This window comes from Orycteropus afer, unplaced genomic scaffold (genome assembly GCF_000298275.1).
Source record: "Orycteropus afer afer isolate SDZICR_OR568_19922 unplaced genomic scaffold, OryAfe1.0 scaffold00751, whole genome shotgun sequence".
Taxonomy (NCBI): domain Eukaryota; kingdom Metazoa; phylum Chordata; class Mammalia; order Tubulidentata; family Orycteropodidae; genus Orycteropus; species Orycteropus afer.
The window spans coordinates 76,244-102,366 of record NW_006922338.1 but is presented as its reverse complement, the minus strand read 5'-3'; the positions used below and the strand labels follow the sequence as shown (position 1 = coordinate 102,366).

The following is a 26,123-nucleotide window of genomic DNA, read 5'->3' as shown; positions in this document are numbered from 1 at the left end:
CTCCTCAGACCCCGTACAGGATGGGGGACAACACTAGCCCCATCAGCGTGATTCTGGTGAGCTCGGGGAGCAGAGGCAATAAGCTGCTGTTCAGATACCCCTTCCAGAGGAGCCAGGAGCACCCGGCGTCCCAGACAAGTAAGTGGGCGCTGGGCGGCGGGCGCTCCTCAGCAGCGCGAGCGGCCCCTCGGCCACCTCCTGTTGGCTCTTCCTGATGACGTATTGGCGCCCGCTCGGGGGCAGAAGTATGCAGAGAAGCCACAGAAACAAGAAACCACTCAGGTCACTGTCCCACAGCCGCTGTCGCTAGCACCTGCCCAGTCGGCCCAGCCTCTTTTACGGTTTAAAATATGGAACCGTGTATGAATGTGTTCCTCTGCGGAGAACTGTCAAATGGCAAATGCATCGGAAGGTTCTCTGACCACGCCCCCCAGTTCTGGTCCCCCTCCCGCCCGAGAGAGAACGTCGGGTCCTGGTGACTGCTTGTCCAGCAGGCCGATGGCGCGCGCGGTCACTGCTCGTCCAGCAGGTCGATGGCGCACGCACGTTTCTGCAGCTTCGCGTTGCTGCACGGCAGTTGCCTCGAAGCCCCTTCCAGTTTAGGAGACCAGAGGGCGGCCTCATTCTCTTGCCCTGTAGCATACCACCGCATAGGACCCCTACGGATGACGATTTAGGGTGCTTGCAGTTTTTCACTATTATGAATGTTTGATTTTTCATTTAAAAGTTGTTTTAAAATTACCCTTAAACTTGCCACTGTGACCCAAAGTTTGAAGGCACAAAGGGGCTTAGAATGAAAGTAAAGTCCCTTCTCACAGCTGACTTCCCAGCAACCCAGTTCCCCTTGCGGGGGCAGCTACACTCCCCATTTCCCCATGCGTCTTTTCAGCTCTTCCTGTGCAAGGACGCGGTGTTTTCTAACCCGGGTAGCGCCAGGTGTTCCGCTGCTCTGGTTTTGTTTGAGCTTTGCACGCTGGCTGTAACGTCAGAATGCATCGGGCAGTCTCTTTCTTTAATGACTGCAGTGGATCCCATGAGCTGAACATGCTGTGATTTATGCATCCAGTTCTCCGTTGCTGGTGCATGAGCTGTTCCCAGGCTGTTCAGTGCTGCTGACTGGATAGAACTCACTTTGCAGATTATCCGTGGAACCAGTTTCCAGAGGTGGAATGGCTGGATCTAAAGGGTGATGACTGTTTTTAATATATCAGCTTTTTCAATCTTTGTTAGTCTGATCAGTGAAAAATTGCATCTCATAGGTTTTTTGTTTTTGTTTTTAATTTTGGTGAAAATAAACACACCAAAACATTTGCGGACATAACTTTCACATTGACGATTCAGTTTCATTGTTGACATTTTTCATGTTGTACCACCATTATTACTATCCTTTTCCAAAATATTCCACCACTTTTAACGTAAACTCAATACCACCTGTTCTGGTTATCTAATGCCACTCTGACAGGAAACATACCACAAATGGGATGGCCTTAACAAACAGGAGTTTATGCTTACAATTTGGAGGCTTTACGTCCAAGTTCAAAGTGCCAGGCTCTAAGGGCTGGGTGAAAGCCCCTCAACCTTGGGGTCCAGCTCTGCCTCCTGCTCCCAGCCCACTGGAGCTAGAAGCAGTTCTTCACTCAGGCAGCTGCTGGCTGCTGAGGCTGAAAAGCCCCAAGGTTGACAAGTAAAAAGGCACAGTCCCGATGTTACCAAACCACACGGCAGGCCATTAACTTAAGTCCGTTGTAAATCCCAAGGTCAGAAGAGCATAGCAGGCTGCTGAGCAACTACACGGCTACACACAGGGTCTAAGCGTGCCAGAGACCATTCCCAAAGCTGCTGCTTATATACGGGAAGCAGACCACATACCCAAAGCAGTACTCAGCTGCTTGTGGTAGATCCCACCACGGAGTTGATTGGCAGTCACATCATGGGGAATAGCTGCCCAGCCACTCAACCAGGCCCAGCCAAGTTGACACACAAACATAACCACCACAACACCCAAACAAAAACTCCCTTTTCCCCCCTCCTCCCATCCCAACTGTTAATAGTCTTTGGTTTCTATTCAGTAGAGACCATATGGTATTTGTGCTTTTGCGACTGACACTTCACTCAGTGTAATGCCGAGAAGGTCCGTCCATGCGGGAGGACTTCTTTCTCTTCACAGCTGCATAATATCCCTCTGTGTGGGTACGCCGCATTTTGGTGATGCGTTCATTTGTTGATGGACAGCTCCATTTCCACCTTTTAGCTGTTGTGAAAAGTGCTACGGTGAGCACTGGTGTTAGGTTTCGGTTGTGTCCCTGCTTTCACGTCTGTTGTAGTAGTTTTAATGTGCATTTATTTCACTTACGAATGAGAATGAGCATAGTTTCCTGTTTTCTGGGTCATGTTTTTCAGTATCATCCTGCTATTCTTGTTTACTGTTCTGTGGGTCAGGCCCCACTCTAGGCCTGTGGGTATTTATATTGGGGACAGCTTTAAACCTGTTATCTGGGGAAGAGATGGCATCTCTATGCCAAACCTTCCTTTTCAAGAATGGGGTATGTGTTCCAGGCTTCTGTTTCCTTATTAGTATTTTAGAGTTTTCTTCATGTGGCTCTTGCACCCTTCTTAAGTCCATCCCTAGGTTTCAAACTTTTTAACTACCATTGCATATCATTGTTTATATATATAAAGTGATGTATCAACATATAAAAGTTCATTGTTTTATGTGATTTTTTCAACCTAGTTGCCATAATTCTGAGAGGAGGTATGTGTATATACAAAATCCTATTTTAAACAGTTAACACAGTAGCAGAAGCATCTCCCCATGCTTTTATAGCCTCAGGGAAGCCATCCCTTTGAATGTCTCCCTGATCCACTCGTGTGTGGATGGATCTGTTTTCCTAGCTATCTCCTTCCCTTTTGCCCTTATTCAGATAAGCCGCGTAGCAGATACGCTGTTAACAGCACGGGCGACCACCCTGAGGACCAGGACGGGGACTCCAGGTAAGGGCTTTGCTGCCACCTCAGAATTGGGGCTTTGTCCCCCAGCCCTTGTGCCCTAGTTGCTTCCTCCAGTAGCTCAGAGCTGGCGGCCACATTGCCAGTCTCTGCTTCGCTGCCCGATTTGAACACATGTTCCAGCTGTGGGCTGTGTGCTTGGTTAAGCTGGTCATGTCCTGTGAGAAGGATACAGCAGTAGCCCCAGTGCTGTCCTCAGACACCGTGCCTCATGCAGGTGTCTGGAGACTGACCCCAAGTTGCCCCTGAGGCTCGTGTGCAGCACAGCCTTGCTAGGTCCAGGTGGTGATACAGGTGGCAGGGCTGAGTCCAGGGCTGATCGGAGCCTTGAAAGTCTTTCAGGATATAGGTGAGAGAGGCTCCTGTTCTTTCCTGCTGTCACTAGGGAGAGCTGTCAGGGTGGAAAGTATCATAAGAGACCACTTCTTATGTTCATCCCAGAGCTGAGTAAGCGGTAGCACAGGCTCAGGGAAGGAAGAAAATTCTAAGTTGCCTATCCTGGACCCCTGTGTGGGGTAGAGACTCAGCCTCTGCTATGCCAGAGAGAAAGTGGTTGGGACCTCTGAATGGGGCCTGTGCCTTCCAACATGTCCATCTAATGTCCTCTCCAGTTCCCTCACAGGCATCATGGCAACCATACCTGTGTATGGTTTTAAGAGTGTGAATTTCTTTCTTCTGTGGGGATGATGGGGGCCCCCGGCATGACCAGTACCTTCTCCAAGGAACTGGATTTGGACGGGAGATCTGTAGGAGTTGCCCGGGGCAGGGTATGTGTGGGATATTCTGCTCGATGTAGAAGCCTGTGGCTGACACCCTGGGCAAAATTGATGCCAAGAAATCTCATGGAGATCTCCAAGGAATGCTGAGCCCACAGATGTTAAAAGGAGACTAGGACCTTCCCCCAGAGCCAACAGAGAGAGAAAGACTTCTACAGTTGGCTCCCTGAATTTGGACTTCTAGCCTCCTAAACTGTGAGAAAATAAATTTCTGTTTGTTAAAGCTAAAAAAAAAAAAAGAAGAAGAAGAAGAAGAAGCCTGTGGCTGACTTGTCCTTTCAAGGTGGCAACGTGGGCCATACGGGTTCTGTCACAGGTACCTAGAGAGCTTTTAGGCTCCTGCACACTAGTGTGTGTGTTTTGTTCTTTGCCTGCACGGACCAGCCTCGAGTACAGCTGACCCCTTCCCACCATTTTCCTTCCACCGGACTCCTTCGTGTACCGGCAGACTGGAGGTTCAAGCTGGTTGCACACTCAGGAAGCACACTTTGAGGCAGCCTATGTGGAGGGCCTTCTAGGGGGTCAGCAGTACCTAACTCCTGCAGTTAGTTTTCAGAAGCTTATGATGAAGATAAGCAAAGTAGCCATGAAGGTGTTTTCCAGGGAATTGATTGAATGTTTAATGTAGTGAAGTGGGAGAACCGTGGGAGAGGAGTAAGAAGTTGTGGGTGTGTCCACGGGGCCCACAGTGAGAATTGATCCCCATAGGGGACGGTTCTCCTTCGACTCTCTCAGTAGGTGGAAGGATTACTTCACTGGATAACTTTGACATACCATAGTTTCTGTTGGTGCCCTCCTTCTCGGTGGTGTTTTCAGAAATGTAGATCAATACCCTGAGGGCTCAGGTCCCCTCCTGCTTAATTTTGTCAGAGAGGCCTGCCGGGACCCCAGCCTGCTCCTGGCACCTGCCCCTGGTGCCTGCAGGGCCCCTGTCATAATTCAGAGCCCTCTTTCTGGAGTGGTGAAGTAAAGGTGCATCCCGCCGGTTCTCTGGGCTTTCCTGGCTTGTCGTTCTTAGAGCTGCTTTTCTCTGTGGAACCAGCAGGATGCTCCCGTTTGTCAGCTGGCCAGGATGCAGTGATGCTCACAGGCCACACAGGAACTTCTGTGTGGCGGTGGCCTTCCTTTGGGACGTGAGCACGCAGAGCTGCCCTGTGTAGTACTGGCCAGACTGACCATGTAAAGTTGAATGAATTAAAACCAGATCAAGTCAGTTGCTCAGTTGCGCTGGGCACAGTTCAGGGGCTCAGTGCCACATGTGACTGCTGACTGCGGATCTGATGGTGCTGATTTGGAACATTCCCATCACTTTGGAAAGTTCCCTTGGACAGCACTGGCTTAGAGAGTGGGCTAGTTTTATGAAGTGAATCATCAAGATGCCCCTCAAGGGGTAGGAACCAGCCATTACTTTTTTTTCCTTTTCTAGGACTCAGTAAAGAGAGAAGAAAACGGACATTGTCCGTTGTCTCTAAGACTTGACGTTCACATTCAGAAAAGTTGTGATTCTCCTATTAGTGAGTGGGCTGTTAGGGCCTAGGATGGTCCGTGATTAATTCATGGGTCCTCCATACCAGCAGGGGCAGAAACCCAGGCGGTTCGTGTCCTCTGACTGGTGTGCACTTCCTGGTTCCACTCTACAACACTGGGGTTGGACAGTGCACAAGTTCCCAAGGGGTCCTGTGTGCACACACTCAGCTCCGCCTTGATGGCCTTGCACAGGGCTGTGCAGAGGGTCTGATGAGGCTGTGGCCACGTGCCGGGCGGGGGCTTTGGGAGCCGCAGGATTCCCAGAACTTGGCTGGTGGTGTTTACGTGGCGTTATGCAGGAGCTCTGGTGGTGCCGTGGTTAGAGCATTAGGCTGCTAGCCAACAGGTCAGTGGTTCGAATCTACAACAGGTCAGTGGTTCGAATCTACCTGTCACTATGGGAGGAAGATGAAGCAGTTTGCTTCTGTAGCGATTTATAGCTTTGGAAACCCTATGGAGTAGTTCTGCCCTGTCCTAGAGGGTCGCTATGAGTTGGAATTGACTCAATGTCAGTGGGTACAGTTTCAAAGATGTGTGAGTCTCCTTATTCCTGTGGAGACAGTGAGAAGCCTGTCCGGCTAATCTTGGTGGAGCTGGGCTTTGAACCTGGCCTTCCGCTACACTTGCTGCCGAAGGGACTCCAGTTCCCACCAGCCTGTATGTACGTGTGAGAATCTGAGCTTTACTGAGAACACCACGTGGTAAGTGTCCAGGGTGGCCAGTGTCCTCACACCCTCTTTCCTGTCTGGTAAGTTGCTTGGCTGTGATGTTCAGCAGTTATGCTTAATGATGGTGCCTCTGCCGGACTGTAACACTGTCTTTATGAAACACCTCGTAACTTTTCATGGTTTGTAAAAGCAATGTGTTTCTGTTTGGTCTCGATGGTCTCGTTCCCGTTCCAGTGAGCCATGTGTTCCAACCGATGAGCAGTTGGTTGCAGGGTAAGACCAAGACCTCCCCACTGTTTTTCTGCCTCGATTCTGCTGCCTTCTCGTCTCATAATTGTACTTAATTCCTCATCTCCTCAATGTTGAAGAAGGAACTAATGAAGCACACAGCTCTGGCTTGTACCTCACTGCCAGCCCCTGGCCCGTGCCCTCTTCCCCACCCTGGGTTATTGTATCTACGTGACATTATTTTTCTTTTCCCCAAGAGGCCAGGTCGCAGTTGGTGGCAGCCCTGAGGGGGGGCTAGCAGCAGCGAGCCCTCCTCTTCCCAGCCCTCTCTACCCCCCCGGGAAAAGCCCTCCCACCCCTTGCTCCACTTCTCAGAGTTTTGGCCAGAGTGGGCGTTAGGAGTGATACTTAGGCAAAGACATTGTCCTTGGAGTTAACATGAACTTGGTCGGGGGTTGCGGGTGAGACGGGACCTTCCCGTCCCCGTGTCACCTGCTCTGATTGCCTCCCGGACTGTGGCTGTCTCCCTGGGAGTTGGAGGTAACTGAGTCAGACTGCAGGTAGAACGCTTGAGTAACCCACAGGGCCGTAGGTGCAGCGTCCTCCAGGTCGCCCCAGAAAGCAGGGCTGCGGCTGTCTCAGAGGGATCGACACCCGGCTCATCTTCCCGCTGCGCAGTCTCATCTCCGTTTCCTTGAGTTTAAGTTGTTCAGGGGTCTCGAGTTTTCCCAAAGCCAGTTTCACAATTGTGTTGTTACAGTTAAATTTACATCAGTGCAAAGGAAAAGGGTGTTTGGAATTTGGAATTGTGCAAGCCACCATTGTCACTTGTTGGTGGCTCAGTTTGCTACTGATAACAGTTTTGCCTTCATCTCATGACACAGCTCTGTGTTTGTGTGTCACCAGACCCCATATACAAAGTACAGGCTGCTCCAGCATTTTGTCATCATAGCAGTTAGTAAGGAAACACTAAGCTGGCTGCAGGGAGTGGGTTTCTATGGGGGGCCAGGTGTGTTCAGCCCAACCGCCACCCTGCTGGCCACCCAGAGTCCCCAAGACTGCCTTGTGGCAGCGGGGCGCTTTGTTCCCACGGCTCTCAGCCAGCTACTTGCTCTCTGCAGCCCCTGCTCCTGCCCTCCCAAGGGGAAAGCACTTTTATTTGGCTTAGGGCAGGGAACCTGGGAGTGAGAGGTTTATAGCTGTGAACTGGGCCATCTCTGCTTGCCTCTAAGGGCCCAGAGCCCCACCGCACAGCTGAACTGCAGCGGGGTCCCCCTGAACTGGAGGCTGAGGGTGGGGCTTGTGTGTGACTGGTCATAACAGCCGTGCTTCAGGGAAGATTGGCTATCACAGGAAAAGTGAGCTTTCTGGGTAGGTGGGGTCATTTCTCTGTTATCTCTATGCCCTGAGCCACAGACGGGGGTGGAGTGGGGCGGGGGCGGGGAGGAGGAGGCTGGGGCTGTTTGGATGGGACCTGGCATGTTGGCAGTGGGTCAGCTGATAGGGCAGAAGTGTTTGGTTTTAACTACCTACATCCTCCCTCCACATGACCACGTCCCCCACATGTGGTCCAGGGCATAGTGAGCCACCTGGAAGGATTTCCTGTAAAGTTTTCAAATGAAGTATGTGCCGCCTTTATGGTCTCTGGTCAAGGAGTCCTGGTGGCACAGTGGTTAAAGTGCTTAGCTGTTAACCAAAAGGTTACTGGTTTAAACCCACCAACCGCTCCATGGGAGAAAGATGAGGCAGTCTGCTTCCATGAAGATTTACAGTCTTGGAAACCCTATGGGGGCTGTTCTGCTCTGTCCTGTGGGGTTGCTGTGAGTCTGAATCAACTCGATGGCAGTGGAGTGGATGGGCTCTGAGTCATAGCGACCCCGTGTACAACAGGAAAAGCTGCCTGGCCTGAGCCAGCCTCATAATCTTTGCTGTACCTGAGCCCATCGATGCAGCCCCTGTGTCAGGCCGTCTCGCTGAGGGCCTTCCAGGAATTTTCTGTCTCTGGTTGCTTCACAGCGGAACGATATTCCAGGTGCAGAGCTGTGGGCGGCCCCGGGCTGAGCATCCTGGCCCTGTTCACACATCGTCAGAGGCCCAGCTGCAGTCCTGGCCATGGCCTCTGGCGTCCGGTGTGTTCTAGGACATACAGGGCCACCTTAGATAGTTAGAGGACCTCATGAGTCCTGGCTGAGGCCTGGGAACCAGCCCAGTCCCCAGGGCCTTGGCAGTGCTGGGCCCCCACCTGCCAGCAGGTGCTGAGCCCTGTTGTGTGTTGGGGCACCTGGGAGGAGAAGCCCTTCCTGAGCCCTTTTATCCACTGTCATTTGCTGTAACTGAGGTGCAGCAGAAAACAGAGGCCTTGGTGTTAGTTACCCTCCCCAGCCACGGAGTGCTCCAGGAGAAATATGTCTGGGACGTCTGCCCTGCACAGCCTGATTTAGGAGCCTAAGGCCTGACTGCTAACCAGAAGGTTGGTGGTTCAAACCCACCAGCTGCTCTACTGAAGGAAGACTGGGCAATCTACTTCCATCAAGATTTACTGCCTCAGAAATCCAAAGGGGATTGCTATGAGTTGGAATCGACTCAAGGGCAGTGGGTTTTTTTTTCTTTTCTTCTTTTGAGGGTTCTCCATTCCTGGGGCAGTGTCCCCAGAAGAGTGTGATCGCCCTGCCAGGATGTTCAGCATGCTTTTCCACGGCTGGGAGACGGGCGCGGTATCCTCCTGCACTGGCCTGGGCTGTGGTCAGCGTCCACCACAGCCTATCTCCTTGTGTGGGCATGAGCAAGGTGTCAGTGGGAAGCACAAGTGTGCAGATATACTTTGAATGGGGGTTAGGCAGAGGCGGCACACAAGCTATTCTCCCCCATAATACAGCCTTTTCACTCCTCTGAGGTAGCCAGTCACATTTATCCTTGTGTAATATCATTTACAAGTAGTTGTGACTGTTGTGGGTCTGTCAGTGGATTTTGCACATTTGCAAGTTTCCTTCCTGATACAGATTGGAAGGTCTAAGTACATGTGAGGAGCTCTGGTAGCATAGTGCCTAAGGCACTTGACTGCTAACCAGAAGGCTGGCAGTTCAAACCCACCAGCCACTCCTCGGAAGGAAGACTAGGCAATCTACTTCCATAGTGATGCTGCCTCGGAAACCCAAGGAGGGGTCGCTCTGAGTTGGGTACAACTCGATGGCACATAACAATAACAACAAGTACATGTGGTAAGGAGAGTTCTAGGAGGCAAAGTTGAAGGCTTTCCTTAGCACACTGGCCAATGTTGAGCGAGGCCCCATCTCCCGGGGTGGCAGTGGGTGAGGGCTGCCGACCTGGTCCCAGACCTGGTCACACTGGGAGAGGCTGGGCCAGCCCCTGTTGAGGTCCTTCTGTGCCACCTGTACGGCATTTCCCTCCTGAATCTCAGGCGCACGTGGGGAGTGACTGCATGGGCCAGCTGCTTCTCATGCTTTCCCACCTGTGACCCTGGTGACTGACGCCCCTGACCTTGGGGTCACTGCAGTGGTGACTCATAGATGCTTCCAGTCTGCAGTGGGGCATAGCAGCTCCGTGAAGCTGCCCTTTGCCAAACCCTTCTGGGGTGGTGCTCATGGTGCTATGCTGTGTGCTGGCTAATTCCCTTTCTACCTATTTAGTCTTTTTTTTTTTTTTTTAATTTTAAGGTTTTCGGATGTTATTCTGGCAACAATTTTGGCAACAAAGTCTGAAATGTGTGGCCAAAAATTTGAACTGAAGATCGATAACGTGCGGTTTGTTGGGCACCCGACACTGCTGCAGCATGCTCTGGGGCAGGTACGACCCGTCCTGGGCAGGTGTGGTTCTCCCTGGGCAGATACGTCCCCCATGGGCAGGTATGTTTTCTTTCTGGGCAGGTACCATTCTAGGTGGGCAGGGTTCCCTGGGCAAGTCCTGTTCTCCCCGGGAAGATACAGCTCATTGCAGTTTTTCCTGGGATGGGACGGTTCTCCTTGGGCAGGCATAGTCCATCCTGGCTCTGGGAGCTGAGCCCTGCATCTGTGGCTTGGCACTTCCAAGCTCTGGGGGTACAGTGGTGAAAGGTCCTCCTCACCCCCCAGTGGTTCAGTCCCTACCCCAAGCTTTTGGACCGTTGTTTGTATTCCAGGTGTCTTCTGACTCTGGCCTTTCCGGGTATGTCTGCTTCCAGGGAGGCCAAGGAAATGAGTTGCGCAGCATCTGCCAAACACTTGTTGGTTCTCTGAGATGGTAGAAGCGTTGCTTCTTACTTGTGCAAGGGTAGCATGAGAGTTCGTGTTACTGAGCACCTTCGACAGTGCCTAGCATCTGTATGTGCTGGGAATTTGACCAAGATGGGGTGCCAGGTCTCTGGTTGTCACCCCAGGGGACAGCTCACCAGGCCCTGCAGACAATATGCAGGGTCTCCACGCAGAGGCGTCTTTAGCTCCGTTTGCGTGACCCAGGAGTTGTGTGCGGTCCCAATCCCGTTATTAACTAAGTGCCTGGAATGAGCTTCTAAGGTGCTGGATGTAGCTGGAAACGCGGCTGTCCAGTTTCCCCAGGCTGGTGTTCTTTGCTGCCCATGGATGCCATGTTCCTGCCTCACTGTGTCCCTCACAGACAATGCCTATCCCCCTTGTTGGGGAAGGAAGAGAGCTTTGGCACCTGCATGTAGCTGCAGTCCTGCCTGGTGCCCGAGTCAGCTTTGTAGGGCACACGTGTGAGTGAGATGCTGGAGCAGGGCCCAGAGAGAAGGGCTAGTTCAGAGTGAGGCTGACCCCCCCTTCCCGGCCCAAGCCTGCTCAGGTCTCTGCTGTCCTGTACTGTCCTGAGTGCCGTCACTCCTGCAGAGAAGCCTGGGGAGATGCAGGTGGACACGGGACAGTGAGCGTAGGCAGACAGCATTCAGTCAATTTCAGCCCCTCTGTCGCACCTCCTCTGGGCACGTCTGTGCATAGGCAGGTCTTATCCCACTGGGACGGAATTAGACCTTCCAGTCTTAGCACAGACGGCCTGGCTCTGCCTGTCCGTGCGGCAGACACTCGCCTGGCCCTCAGAGACCCTGAGCTCTGTCCTCTCCCAGCCCTGCTACACCCTGGGCATCTCTGGGCTAGAAGTGCAGCGGCTCTCTGCAGCCTTTCTTGGGAGCTGTGGCCTCTTTTATAGAGTGATGTCTCCTTTACAGGCTTCCAAAACAGATCCATCCCCAAAGAGAGAGACGCCCACCATGATTCTGTTTAACGTGGTGTTTGCACTGAGGGTGAGTGGCTGGTGTAAATGGCTGGAGGGGACCAGCAGCGGGAGGTGGGGGAGGCAGTGTTTCTATTGAGTGTGTCCCTGACTCTGTTCAGACTGCCTTGGGTGTGGCTCCTTCCTGGGGTTCAGGCCCCTCCTGGGGTACAGCAGGCTTCTCTGGGGATGCAGACTCCCTCTTGGGGTGTAGGCCTCTCTTGGGGTGTATGCCTCTCCTGGGGTACAGCACGCTCCTCCTGGGATGGAGGCAGAACCCAGGCCTCATTACTTCTCAGGCACTCTGTAGCTCTATGTAGGGTTGTGTCCTGACTAGTTATAGGAAGTCCCTTTTCAGTGAAGCTGCCAAAACACTGAGGTGCAGATAAAGAGAAAATGCTCCTGGTAAGGACTGGCTTTTGTCATGAAGGGCTGTGAGATACTAATGACCCTTGTACCCAAACCAGAAACCAAGCTCACTGCCTTTGAGCTGGATCCTACTCACAGTGACCCCTCCTTGGGTTTCTGAGGCAGTATCACTATGGAAGTAGATTGCCCAGTCTTCCTTTCGAGGAGCAGCTGGTGGGTTTGAACCACCAGCTTTCTGGTTAGCAGTCAAGTGCCTTAGGCACTACGCCAGCAGAGATCCCTCCCTTGTACCCAGTGGTGGTTAAATAGGGGGACTCTTTGGAGCTGGAGATGCCCCGGGGTCAGCTCTCACCAGGGAACTGAGTGTCCTGCAGTCTTCACGTGACTCTGCCCGAAGGCTCACGTGCAGGGGTGTCAAGGAGGGCTGGCCGAGCCCTGGTGGCTGAGCCTGCAGTGCAGTTCTGTAGAGTGAGCTGACAGCAAGGCGTCAGGAGGGCCCTCTCACAGGGGCCCATGGGTCCAAATGGCTCATGGCCATGGCCAGACAGAGAAGAGCCCCTGTTGGGTGGCCACCCTGCTAGCAGTGGAGGATGCAAGTGACCAGGGGCTGTCTCTGGAGTCCCAGGGTCCCAGGGGACACTACAACTCTGTACCTTATCCCTGTGAAGCAGCCTGGGAGAGGAGAACCCAAACTATGACAGTCCCGTCCCCTTCAGCACCGATCAATCGGGGCATCATGGACTCACCGGGCGGTGCAGGCAAGTCCCCTTCTGGAGAGTGGTGAGGACAGGCCCTCCAGCATCCCACTTTGGAGCCTGCCAGGAAGTGTGCAGATTGTAAGACTGCACAAAGATTTTTATGATCGTAATTACAGTGGAAGCCTAGTGTCCCGCTGTTGGTCGTTTGACATGGCAGTTTACGCAGAGCAGCATGTGTCCTTGAGAGGCAGAGACATGGACGAGGTGGTCCCTAGAGAGGTGTGGAGATGACTCCTGCTGAGTGATAGTGACAGGAAGTAAAACAGCACGGCCACAGCTGGTGCAGCAAGGGAGTTTGGTAACGCCAAGGGTCAGTCTTTAGGGTGGACAAGACTGTCTCCTTCTTTTTAGTAGTCACAGGAAAATGTCTACTCAGCAGAGTTTGGAGAGCCCTCCCATAGCCGTCTGAGGTTCACAGCCATCAAGCTTGCACCCCGGCTCCCCGGCTTCCTTCTCTCACACTCTGTTGCTCAGACAAACCCAGACCTGTGGTCTTTTTACCCCGAATGACTTCAGACCATGGCTCTGTGAAATATGCCACAATGTCTGATGCACGTCCGACAAACTTCACCACGAGGCGCTGTACCAGCTAACACCTCCATTGAGCATGCCCCCGTTGCCATCTGACCCGTGCCATTGGATAGGGCCTCTTACCTCCTGGCCAGCCTAGAGCACCCCTTGTCCCCGTCCTGATTGTCTGTTCTCTGTGCCCAAGTTTCTGCCAGCAGGACATTAGCTGTGAGCTAGCTCACACCCACGTGGGGTTCTGGGGCTAGAGCAGCTCAGACCCCACTGGGGGCTTGGGACAGCTTAGTGTGTCCGTGACAGACAGCATTGGTGTGGCCTGTTCTTCAGAGGACAGTCAGGTGACCAGGCCCTTCCCCTGTTCTACTGGGGGTGTTGTTCTCCCCAGGATCTGTTTCACGTGTCTTTTGTGAGTATATTTACCCTACAAAACCAGGTCCCCATCCTGTGGCCTTTAGGGGAGCAGCTGTTGACAGCTGTTGACAGCTAGGGACAACCTAGACGCAGAGGGTGCAAGGCTGCAGTCTGGGCTGGGAGCATGCTCGTCCCCTCTGCGGCCTGGAGGGTGGGACGCTGGCTTGAGTTCTGTGTGACTCTCTTTAGTCCCTGCAGAGAACATGCTGCTGAGCTCAGGTTTGGGCTTTGGCCAGAGGTTGGCTGTGGGCCGCTGTGGGCCTGGGCCTGCTCACCAGATAAGCAGGGGAGGCAGCATCTAAGGCCCCAGTCAGTGGCCCCACCCATCCCTCTGCCTTCTCCCCCACCTCTAGAATGACTCATCAGTCCTGTTGCCTCCTGAAACCCTGAGTCATGGTGCCACTATCTGTGCCTGAAACACCTTCCCAGACCTGCCTGGCCCCCCTGTGATCCCGATAGGCTCCAGTGGCTGAGGCAAGGCCCTTCTTGTTCCTGAGAGCCTGTGTACCACCTTGAAGGGTTCCGCTCAGGTGGGGTATGGGAGTGGGGCTTGGCCTCTCATCCTTGTGCTGAGTTTCTCTAAGGGAAAGTATTCAAGGGACAGATGGGATAGTGTGCCCTGCTGGGACGGCCTGTTAGTTCTGCCTCCACATCTTACAGGCAGGCTCGGCCCCAAGCACAGCCCCAAGCACTGCCCAGCATTTGAGCTGGGTATTACCATCCGACTGCCTTACATGTTTGACCAGACCCCTCCTCTCGGCAGCCATTACTTTTCCTCGAATGAGGAGACTGGTACTCATGGTGACATGGCGGGTGGGTGGGCAGGTCTGTGCCTTCAGCCAGCCCTTCTCTGGTCACCCTGGTCAGGGGCTGAGCAGAAGTCACCCTCCCCCTGCCCTCTTGTGCTAGCCCAACATGGTGGCCCCACTATGCAGCACCGCCATCAGGGGACTCTACAGAGCTCTGTTCCTGTCCCTGCAGCAACTTTCAGGATCGGACTAGGCACAGCTGTCCCCACTGCCACGCTGCACCCTGTGCCACTGGGCCACATGTTCAGGGGTTGCTTTCATTTCTGAGGAGGGTCTCAGGAAGGCATGCAGGGGACAGCCCAGCCGTGGCCTCTGGGGAGAGAAGCAGGGGTCCCGTCACATGGGCTTCTATAGGGAGCCACCCACACTTCCCTCACATGCATGTGAGCCACGTGCACCCACCCGTGCAGGCCAACGCGGACCCGTCGGTCATCAGCTGCCTGCACACCCTGTCACGACGCATTGCTGTGGTCTTGCAGCATGAGGAGCGACGCTGCCAGTACCTCACCCGTGAGGCCAAGCTGATCCTGGCTCTGCAGGACGAGGTCTCCGCCGTTTCCAACGGTGAGCGCACTGGGTGGTCTGTGCAACGGGCCCAGCACCTCCCACCTCTGTGCTGGCCTCGGGAGGGGTTGGCACCTCCTGCTGGCTCAGAACTGGGGGTGCAAGAGCCTCCCAGGCAACTGGAAGTGAGAGGGCAGATGTAGAGTGGGCCTGTGGGACCAAATGTGGAGTCGGCTTGGAAAAGCTCTGGGGCCTTGAGTGTATTTTTTGATTGTTGGCTGTCAACACGTGAAGCCCATGGAGGGTTTGGACAGTTAGTTATATAATTACAATCCTGATGATCAGGGTCCAGAAGAAGCTGTGGTTTTTTAAGGGTTCTTTCCACAATCACCAGAAGAAAGAAAGAAATTTTAGTTTAAGCATGTTTGAGAGATTCACGAAAATGTTTCAAGAAAAGACAGTCGTATAACTGGATTGCATGACATAAACCTATGTGTGTGTGCAGTGGGGATGCCTGGGCAGGGAGGAGGCATGTGGGTTTGGGGGGCTGTGGAGAAGCTCTCGGGGACAGCATTCTGCCAGTGACAAGAGGGCCCAGTGAACTCCAAACACACATGTTCCATGGAGACACAAAATAGATCCACTGCCTTGAGTTCTGATTCACCTGGATGTCGTCGTTGTCGTTGTTTGCTGTCGAGTCGGCCCCGACTCATAGCAACCCCTCCTTGGGTTTCCGAGGCAGTATCACTACGGAAGTAGGATTGCCCAACCTTCCTTCCGAGGAGTGGCTGGTGGGTTTGAACCGCCAGCCTTCTGGTTAGCAGTCAAGTGCCTTAGCCACTGTGCTACCAGAGGATGTAGACTTATAAAAAGGAGCGGAGAATTTCCAAATGTTTGATTTCAGGTTACTTAACTGAAACCTGTTCTGTCGATTCTGACCATACCAGCCGTCTGGGGCAGAGCAGAACTGTTGTTGTTGTTGTTGTTATGTGCCATCGAGTTGGCCCCAACTCATAGCGACCCCTCCTTGGGTTTCCGAGGCAGTTATCACTACGGAAGTAGGATTGCCCAACCTTCCTTCCGAGGAGTGGCTGGTGGGTTTGAACCGCCAGCCTTCTGGTTAGCAGTCAAGTGCTTTAGGCACTATGCTACCAGAGCTCCCAGAGCAGAACTAGCCCATAGGATTTCCCATGAGGTCGGTCTTTATAGAAGCAGACTGCCACATCTTTCTCCCGTGGAGTGGCTGGTGAGTTCAAACTGCTGACCTTCTGGTTAGCAGCCAAGCACTTAACTACTGTGTTCCCTGTTGTGGCCTGTAAAGGTCTGCTAGTCTGGAAACTGTAAATCTTCCAATTTGGCATTCTTGCAGCAACCGAAGGCCCCCAATCCCCGTTCCATCACATCCTGCCCAAGTGCAAGCTGGCCAGAGACCTCAAGGACGCATATGACAGGTGAGACAGGCAGTGGTGGCCCCAGGCCTCTGTGGCAGGCCACCACCTTGGGTGGTGCTGTTCCTGTTTGGGTGTTGGGGAGGGGCAGACACACCCAGCACCACCTGCAGGCGGGTGTGAGGATCTCAAAGCACATTCTAAGTGTGACACGGAGCCAGGTCCCTGACCTGTCCCCTCATGTCACGGTGGCACTGGGTGTTGGGAGAAGTTGGTGCTGGGGTGTTGAATGTCTGAAGGTGGCTAGTGTCCTAAGACATCTAGACCCTCCCAGGTGTTGGGTTACATGGGGGGTATGGTACTAGCTCTGTTGGGGTGTGATGGTCTCTTGAGCAGCTCTCCCTTGTGTTCTGGGTCTCTTGAGCTGGTCCCTGCCTCATCTCTGTTGGAATGGGTAGCTGCCCTTACAGGAGGGCCACCTGTCTTTTGGAATCTAAGTTGTAGTTGTTCAACCATCTTTGACCTTATTTCAGTGACCTCTAGGTGTGGGTCTTCCCCATCACCACCAGGCAGTTTGAAACGGGCCTTTTGTGGGGATCACTTTGGTTTCTGGTCCCTTCTGCTCTGGGCAGCTGAGCCTCTCTGTGGTCCTGTGACCCTTCTCTTTCTGTCTCACGTTGTCACATCAGCCTTTTCCTTGTGATAAGCTTGTGACTGCTCCCCAGTCTTGACTTGCTGGTCTCAGGAACCCTTATTCTGAAAGTGTGCCCTTACCCTGAGTGACACGTACATGCTTCAGTTCGAATCAGGCTCCAGCTTCACTTGGAATTTTCTTAAAAAAGCAAGCCATCCACTTTAAAGAAAAAAAGGAATGTGGTTTCTTTCATGTGAACTCTATAGGAAAGTTAGAGGCCCACCTCTATTGGGACAGGCAACTGCTGGGCCAGACTGAGGTGCAGCGCCACCTACAGGACACATGACGTGGCTTCAGGGGTCACCCCCAGCCCCACCCTGGGCTGCCAGTACAGGTCTTGCTGTAAGAGGGAGTGTGAGTGCCCCTGTGGTGTGGAACAGACCAGACGCCAAGGCTCCTGGGGTACAGCTGGGGCTTAGAGCAGATGTGACTGTTGGCCTGGAGTGGCCCGGGGACTGAGCTTGGGAAGCACTGCCCAGGGTCACCCTGGAGCATAAGGGCTGCGGAGGTGCCTGCGTGCTGCTGACGGCCGAGGGCAGCGTGGGCTGGGGGCCTTTTTCAAACATTCTGAGACAGAGTCCCTGTGTCTGTGAAAATACACGCATGGGTAATACTCCGTGTGCAGTGCCAGGTGGGCCTTTTGAAGTGCCCATGCCCAGGCAGGAGGAGCTCCTGGTGCTGGGAACAGATGGTCTCTTGGGCAGGGGTGCTGGCATCTGTCCCAAGGAGACACCAAAAAGGACTGAAGTCAGGATTCAAGCTGACGCGAGGGTGGTGGAGTAAGCTGTCACATTCCACCTTGGATGTGGAGGTTAGGGTACATGTGAAGGCCACGTTCCGTCTCTGCAGTCCTGTCCAGGCTGGGGTCTGACGGGCAAACCTTGGGGCACAGCATTATCCTACCAGGCATTTTACTGACAGGCCCACAGAAAGCTTCACAGAAAACATAGGGCCGGGCCCTTCTGTGTTGGAGAGTCTCATCTTCAACGTTTAGATTTTAGGAGCACGGACAGACCTTTCCCTTCCCTGCGACAGACTTCTGGGGCAGCTCCTGGCTCCCCTAAGCCTGTGCCTCCTGGGAGCTAGTGGTGGCAGCAGGCGTATACCTGGCCTCCCCTGCAGGGTCTGCCCGACTCCTCTGAGGCCTCCTGGACGGTCTGTCGGCATCCCTAGTTGCACCAGCCTCAACATATGCTGGCTGGTAGAAGGCACTGGCTGCCCGCACTTGACTGGAGGTGGGTGTCTTGGTGGACCCGACCCCCAAAAATAGCAGAGCAGAGTCGGACTCTCCTGGGAGTGACGGGAAGAGGGCAGGGGTTAAAGAACAGGGGAAATGGAATGATGGGTGTGCAGAAGTGGCCTCTCACAGGAGGCCCTGGAGACAGGCGCTGTGGGTCACTATGCAGGCACAGGCGCGCTCTCCTGTGGCTCCTGGGTTGGCCCAGGTTGGCTGCTGAGTCAGATCTCCTGGAGCCTTCACTAGCAGCCCTCCTGGTCTGGGCTCAGGCTTGCCTGTCTCCTGTTCCCCTCAGACCATCAATGGAGTGGAAGTAGGGGGCATGACCTACCAAGGAATCAGACCCCTAGGCCCAGGGAGGTCTGTGTGGAGGGCTCAGTGCTGTCATAGCTCTCTCCTTGCCCACACCCAGCTGGCCTGGATATGTGGCCAGGGCTCCTTGTCTTTCCACAGGGCCCGGCCAGGTCCCCTGCGAACTCCCCACAGAGCCAGGCCTGGCTGAGCTGAATGCAGAACCCCCTGCCCGTTCTTTACTGGCCCTGACCCTACACCCTGCCCATGGGTCTGACCACACCCCCCTGTAAAGTCAGGACCCTCTGAGAGGGGCTCCTGGGCACTTAGGCCACTCGGAGAGGGCAGGGGTTCCTTGGCCGCTACCTTCCTCATGAAATCCTTCTGTGGGCCTGTCACGTGCCAAGGTGCTGGGTGAGCCCCTCTCCTCACCAGCTGGAATGCTGGTTGGGAGGTGAGCCGAGTGAGGGGCTGAGCACAGGCCAAGAGGCCTGAGTGCACAGGTGGCGTGGCACTGAGCACAGGTATGTGTGTGGCTGGGCCAGAGAGGTAGGGCAGCTGGAGCAATGTTGCCAACATCTGGCTGGTCATGGGCTTTGTGGCTGAGGTGGGGCAGGTTTGAGTAGGGAATGCCAGATGGACAGGCAGATGGACTGATGGAGGACAGATGAATGGATGGAGTGACAGATGGAGGGAGAGACAGGTGACGGGCTGGCTGGATGGACAGAGGGTGGATGCTGGGCCAAGGTGTGCTGCGGGGCGGCCAGGGACAGGCAGTGCTCTGGGCCCCGGCCATGGCCTGCAGGTAGAGCGCACAGCACTGGTGGTGGTCCAGGGTGGGTGTGGGTGTGGTTACAGTTCAGGGCCTGAGAGAACAGGGTCACCACATCCAAGGTGGGGGTATGTGGGCACTGGGGGGTGGCAGGCTGGTCTGGATGGGTTTCTTACAGTGACTGCTGGTCTCTACATGTAAAGGACCCAGCATTGCACCAGAGGGGCCACCAGCACTGGCCAGCTCTCCTGGGTCCTGGCACCACCTGCCCTGACCCTCTTACCAGCCCCTCACTTTTAGAGACAGGTCCTTGCCCTGGCCACACCTGTGACTCCATCAGGGGTCAGGGCAGGTCCTGGGTGTGGCTGGCTGTCAGGACTGGAGCCTGGGTGGGTAAGGGGGCACAGAGAGTGGGCGAAGGCATAAGGAGGGGTGGGTGAGGGAGCGTGAGGTGGATGTAGGGGCATGGGGTGCAAAGGAGGGGATCTGGGGCAGGAGTGAGTTGGCTCTTGCCCCATGTAGAGAGGACGCTTTCAGCCCCAGGACAGACAGATGGTACTTCTCGAACCCCAGGTGCCCTTTCTGGCCTAGCAATGCCAAGGCTGCCAGGAATCTTGTGTTTGTGGCCCGCCCTGCGTCCCCGGCGAGACTGAGCGTGCGCCTTGGTGTGCCGGGTGCCGGTGCGGACGCTGCACCCACACTGCCCTGTGCTCTCTGCAGCCTCTGCTCCTCGGGCGTCGTGCAGCTGCGCATCAACAACTGGCTGGAGGTGAGCTTCTGTCTGCCCCACAAGATCCACTATGTGGCCTCGAGCCTGATCCCGCCTGAGGCCATGGAGCGGAGCCTGAAGGCCATCCGGTGAGCATCCCCGCAGCCTCCTCTCCCCCGAGGACTCTTACCATCTGTGGGCTTGGCCACCACCACACACCTCTGTCCTCTGCCTGCAGCCCCTACCATGCCCTGCTGCTGCTCACCGACGAGAAGTCTCTGCTGGCCGAGCTGCCTGTGGACTGCTCCCCGGCCCTGGTGCGTGTGATCAGGACCGCCACGGCCGTGAAGAACCTGCAGCAGCTGGCCCAAGATGCTGACCTGGCGCTGCTGCAGGTACCACTTCGGGTCTGGGTGACAGGGCTGCCCACGGCAGGTGTTTCTTCGGGATGGACTCAGGTTCTGGTATCTGAATCAGACCAGGGTCAGGGCTGCAGGACTGACCTCATCTGTGTCGAGGGTGGTACTGGCTGTGTGAGGGCTGAGGAAGGCCACCCCCATGCTGGGGCACAGCTCAGGCAGGAGCAAGTGCAGTTGGTGGGAGCCTCACCTCAGGTAGTCCCCCCCTCAAAAAACAACAAGAAGAAAACTCACTGCCGTTGAGTCGGATCTGACTCATAGTGACCCCTCATTGGGTTTCCGAGGTGGTATCACTACGGAAGTAGATTGCCCAGCCTTCCTTCCGAGGAGTGGCACGTGGGTTTGAACCGCCAGCCTTCTGGTTAGCAGTCACATACCTTAGGCACTATGCCACCAGAGCCCCCCCCCTGCAGGGGCACAACAGCCTGGAAGCTCAGGAGAGAAGCTCGTGTCCGCAGAGGCAGGACGTGAGTGCAGGCCAGTGGCTCACCCATAGTGCTGACCGCTGCACTGTGTGTCTGCACAGCAGGGGAGCCCCTCCACCAACAGAGCCTCATCTGAGGTCTGGCTCCTGGGCATGAAGAAAAGCAGAGAAGTGGGAGGGGACGGCCTTGGGCGACAGGCTGTTCCCCTTGCTCATCATTCATGATCACTCAGGACTGAGTAGCACTGGTGGCTGGGGTGGGTGGTGGGCACCATGCCTGAGGCCAGATGAGGGTTCAGGCGTGGAGAGGCCATAGACCATACCCGATGACATTAATGCAGGGCCAGTGTGCACTGTGTGGCCACCAGGGGGCAGCAGAGCCTCAGCTCTGGGACCCCACTGCCAGCGTGGCAGCCAGAGCTTCAGGCCAGGCTGGGGCAGCCCTGGGGGTTTCTGGGGCCCTCTGGCTCCACTGGCCATCCCCACTGAGCTGTCTCCCTGGAAGGCAGGACCCCACGGCACCTTGCTGCCTTCCCGTTACACAAGCTTATCCCCGAGGCTCAGAGCACACTGCTTTTTCCCAAAGAAGCCTTTTGGGATCTCTTCATTCATAGCAAAGGAGGCCTGGTGTTGCAGTGGTTAAGTGCTTAGCTGCTAACTGAAAGGTCGGTGGTTCGAACCCACCAGCTACTCCAGGGGAAAAAGATGTGGTAGTCTTGCTTCTGTGAAGATTGACAGCCACAGAAATCCTGTGGGCAGTTCCATTGTTTCCTGGAGCACCGAGTCAGAATCAGCTGGACGTGGGTTTTGGTTCCTCTGTCCCACTCCTTTGTCCACCTCTATAAGAGCACTTCCCAGGCACCACGTGGCTGCTTCCGTATCATCTCCCAGAGGGGAAAACCCAGTATGACCTGTCCTGCCCTCGCATATTGTCTGTGGGGCACAGGCCCTGCACAGCAGCGTGAACAGTGCTGGCTGTTCTGTCTAGGGGGCCGTCCGACGTGGGGCCCGTGTGCCGGCTGTTCTGTCTGGGGGGGCTGTCCGATGTGGGGCCTCTGTGCCAGCCGTAATGTCTGGGGGGCTGTCTGATGCCTGTGTGCCGGCCGTTCTGTCTGGGGGGCTGTCTGATGCCTGTGTGCTGGCGTTCTGTCTGGGGGTCTGTCTGATGTGGGGCCATGTGCCCTGACATCTTGCCTTGCCCTTGCTATGGGAGCTTTGATGTCCCTTTCTTGCCCTCTTCACTTCCCGTCCTCCCTCCCTGCAGCCCCGTTTTCTTTGTTGTTTCTGTCTGCGTTTGCCACTCGTGTGGCTGCACAGAGCCCCTGGGGTCCAGCCCTGATGGCACTCTCTGACCTTTGGGGGGTGGTATTGGCCCTGCAGGCAGTCCAGCCAAACCCAGGTGTGCCTTGAGCCAAAGAGGACACCAATGGTGGGCAGGTCCATGCTTCTTAGACCTGTTCACAGGCTCTGGTCCACTGTGGGAGGGTCTGAAGACCCGTCCCCATGCTGGGTCCCTGTGGATGCCCACATTCCAGGGTGAGAGCCAGGATAACCTCAGGCCCAGGCATGGTGAGACAGCACCAGGTGCCTGAGGGGCCCTGCAGGACGCTCTCCCAGCCGCTTCTCTCTGCCCACAGGTGTTCCAGCTTGCAGCCCACCTGGTGTACTGGGGCAAGGCCATCATTGTGTACCCACTGTGTGAGAACAACATCTACATGCTGTCGCCCAACGCCAGTGTGTGTGTGTGAGTGCCCTGCACGGCTGGGGGGCCGTGAACAACATCTACATGCTGTCACCCAGCACCAGTGTGTGTGTGTGTGTGTGTGAGTGCCCTGCACGGCTGGGGGCCGTGACTCTCCTGCACTGCAGCTTCCAGTTGCGTGTGTCCCAGGAAGGGGCAGGTGGAGCTCAGTAGGGCCCAGGACTGAGGGACTGTGGCTGCCCCAGATGAAGCCTGAGCTCTGTCCAGCTGAGGGCCGTCAGATGTCGATGTACACTATCTCCCCTGGGCTCCTGTGACCCCTCACTGCCCCATGGCAGGGGCACCAAAGTTGTGGGGCATTGTTCCCTGGAGAGCTCAGCACAAAGCGCACAGCCCGGTGTGGGGGTTCTGTGCTGAGCCCTGCCATCACCCTCCGTCCAGGTACTCTCCGCTGACTGAGCAGTTCTCCCGCCAGTTCCCATCACACGACCTGCCATCTGTTCTTGCCAAGTTTTCCCTGCCCGTCTCCCTGTCGGAATTCAGGAGCCCCCTGGCACCCCCAGTGCCAGAGGTGAGTCACAGTACTCCCAGGGGCCTGGGTACAGTGGGTGTGGACAGCCCTGACCACAGGGACCCTCTGCACCACTGCCTACATGGGTCTGTTTCTGGGCCTGAACTGCAGGGACTTACTGCCTGGCCGTGGTGACGGCACTGGCTGCTCCCCTCCCCCAAGGAGCCCACCCAGGCTCTAGTGGGTGGAGTTCTCATGGGGGCAAACTGGGAGGCTGGCCCGGGCTGGACTGGGCCGGCCTGGGTTTCTCCCACAGACCAGGGGTGCAGAGAGGCCACAGGATCTCAGGATATGACTGTCAGGACAATTGGTCCCCAACTGAGAGGGCAGACAGACCTGGGGCCCTGTCCAGGGAGCTTCCTGAGGGCCTTGGGCTTAAGGGATGGCAGGTGTGAGGTCCACACCCCTTCTCACTGCTGCAGTGGGCCCAGCAGGACTGTTTGGGACAGGCAGTTGGTTCTCTCAAGGTTTTGTCTTCAAAAGTGAAGTGTTAGTGAGTGCCGACTGGCTAGGTCCTGTCCCCCTCTGACTTGGGAGGGTCCCAGTACCTCTCTGCTGGGATGCTGTGACAGCTGCCAAAGCAGCCTTTCCCGGCGCTGTTTCCAGGCTTAAGTCAGGCTGGCGCCAAATTAAAGTCCCTGTAGGTCTGCCCCCCACACCCCTCTGGGCAGTGCTGAGGGAGGTGGACATTGTCGGCTGAAGCCCCCTGGTCTACATACACTTTTATCAGATTTTTCCAGGCCGTGCCCTTTCAGGAGGTGGAAGGGGCTGGTCAGAACTTCACAGGCCCAGGGTGGAGCCTCCCCACCCCGTGTTGATTGAAGACTCATCAAACCCTTACTTTCTTAGTTTGTCAGTGTAGGTATTTTACGGTGCTTTCACATTTCGGTGGGTTTTGACCACAGTTCATCCCCTCCCACACCCTCCCTGGCCACCTCCTCCAGGCAGCCCAGCCAGCAGCTCTTTGGCTGTCCTAAGGATGTTCTGAGTGTGCTGCTAGACTCTGCTGCAGCTGTGGCCCGATGATAATGATGATGGCTCCTTCCACATACGGGAGGGGCTCTCGTCGCTCAGGGAGGGCAGGGGCGAGGTCAGCACCATGCTCTAGGGGCTGCCCAGCCTCCTCCTGGCACTCACTGGGGGCTTTTCTGCTCTGGGGTCCAGCCAACAGAAAGGGTATCTCTGTGGACTCAGCTGCATGTGGTAGCTGTTGGAGGGGATGCTGACAGGGCCCTCCTGCCCCACTGTGAGGTAGCCCAAGTCTGGGGTGGGCTGCTGCACGAGTGATCTGGGCTGGGTGAGCTTCCCCCAGCTTCCTGGGGGCAGACTGCTTTGTAGAGCTGGCCAGCTGCCAAGGCACCTCTTCCAAGGTGAGGGGCCTTCCCGGCTACCATCTGTCCCGGCTAGCCCCCAGGTGACTGGGGTTGCATGTGGCTCCCTCCCCACTGCTGGCTTCACCCCTCCTGCAGACCCAGCTCATTCAGATGGTGGTGTGGATGCTGCAGCACCGGCTCCTGGTCCAGCTGCACACCTACGTCTGCCTCATGGCTGCACCCCGCGAGGAGGAGGCTCGGCCTCGTGAGGACGACCTGCCCCTTCCTGCCCGCGTCGGGGGCCGCAGCCTCAGTACACCCAATGCCCTCAGCTTCGGCTCTCCAAGTAAGAGGACCCCCAGGGCATCCATCCGGCCATAGTAGGTGGTGCTAGGAGACACAGGGGCACTGCTGTGAGTGACGCTCACTCCTAAGGCTGCACATACGTGCAAACATGTGCATGCACACAAGTGGACATTCACACACACGTGCATGCTTACACTCACATATATATCCACATGCACATGCCCCATGCATGTCCACACTTGCAAGTACACCCCACCCATACACTTAACTTCTGTGTATACCATGTACACACACAGCATTCATACCCATTGTACACCCCACTTACATGCACCTCATGTACACACACATCCACCCACCTGCACACGCATACACTCCCACGTACACTGCTCACATGCATGCACACTCACATACTCATGTATACACCCCTCCACATGCATGTTCACATCCCTTCCTGCACCCCCTCAATGCAAGGGCTGCTTGTTCAGATCCTCTGCTCAGTACCTTCATGCTATTCAAGAAAGAGGGGCCCTGTTGTCTGTACTGACTGTCCTAGGGGTTCAGGGAGAGGCAGTATCACCCCTTAGGGGTGAGGTTCTGCTGAGCTCCTTGGCACTAAAGAAGCACTCTCAAGTTGGGGTCCTTGGGTCTGGAATGCAGAGCCCTGACCCTACCCCCACAGCCAGCAGTGACGACATGACCCTGACCAGCCCCAGCATGGACAACTCCAGCGCTGAGCTGCTTCCCAGTGGGGACTCGCCCCTCAACAAGAGGATGACGGAGAGCCTGCTGGCCAGTCTGTCGGAGCACGAGCGTGAGGCCATCCTCAGTGTGCCTGCTGCCCAGAACCCCGAGGACCTGCGCATGTTCGCCAGGTAGGGCTCCCCGGAGGGGCAGGGGGTTGGGATCCCAGGGGGCGAGCAGCACGGGCCTGGGGCTGTGACTGAGGCCGATGCCCTTACCAGGCTCCTGCACTATTTCCGGGGCCGCCACCACCTGGAGGAGATCATGTACAACGAGAACACACGGCGTTCCCAGCTGCTCACACTCTTTGACAAGTTCCGAAGCGTGCTGGTGGTAACCACCCACGAGGACCCCGTCATTGCCGTCTTCCAGGCTCTGCTGCAGTGAGACGGCCCACCAGGCCAGGAGCAGGGAGAGCACCGGCAGTCCCCCAGACCCCCTTCCTTCTTCCCGACTCTGCCCCCAGCCTGTGTGTGGGCCCAGTACCCTGGGGACTGGACGGGGGCATCTCCCGTGGTCCCCGTGCTCGTGGCCTTGCTTGCCCAGCTGAGAATTCCACACCTCGATGCCAGGGACTGAGCTGTCACCTGTGCATGTTCCTATGGGATGGGAGGTACCCCCACACAGGGACCCTGCCCTTCCTGTCCGTGAACAGAGCTGACTTCAGATGGTCACTGACACTGAGGGGCTCTAGCCAGGGCCCAGACACCACTGTTCTAGAAACAAATGCATTTATTTGGTCACTAAAAGACTAA

At 55.6% G+C, this 26,123-nt stretch overlaps 1 protein-coding gene across 1 annotated transcript; it reads left to right on the top strand.

Moving 5' to 3' along the window:
- The first annotated feature begins 20 nt into the window (after positions 1-20).
- On the top strand, positions 21-25,755 carry NPRL3 (NPR3 like, GATOR1 complex subunit). Its single transcript, XM_042783218.1, has 13 exons — positions 21-138; positions 2,922-2,991; positions 9,880-10,009; positions 11,379-11,453; positions 14,708-14,861; positions 16,171-16,252; positions 19,904-20,041; positions 20,131-20,287; positions 22,373-22,479; positions 22,879-23,008; positions 24,478-24,667; positions 25,307-25,499; positions 25,590-25,755. Exons 1-13 carry the CDS (start codon positions 21-23, stop codon positions 25,753-25,755), a joined length of 1,710 nt encoding a protein of 569 aa, XP_042639152.1.
- The last annotated feature ends 368 nt before the right edge of the window (positions 25,756-26,123 follow it).

Coding starts and splice junctions, on each gene's coding strand:
- NPRL3 (XM_042783218.1), top strand. CDS start 21: ATGGGGGACAACACTAGCCCCATCAGCGTGATTCTGGTGAGCTCGGGG. Junction 11,454..14,707: donor ACGTGGTGTTTGCACTGAGG/GTGAGTGGCTGG, acceptor CCACCCGTGCAG/GCCAACGCGGACCCGTCGGT. Junction 16,253..19,903: donor CTCAAGGACGCATATGACAG/GTGAGACAGGCA, acceptor TGCTCTCTGCAG/CCTCTGCTCCTCGGGCGTCG.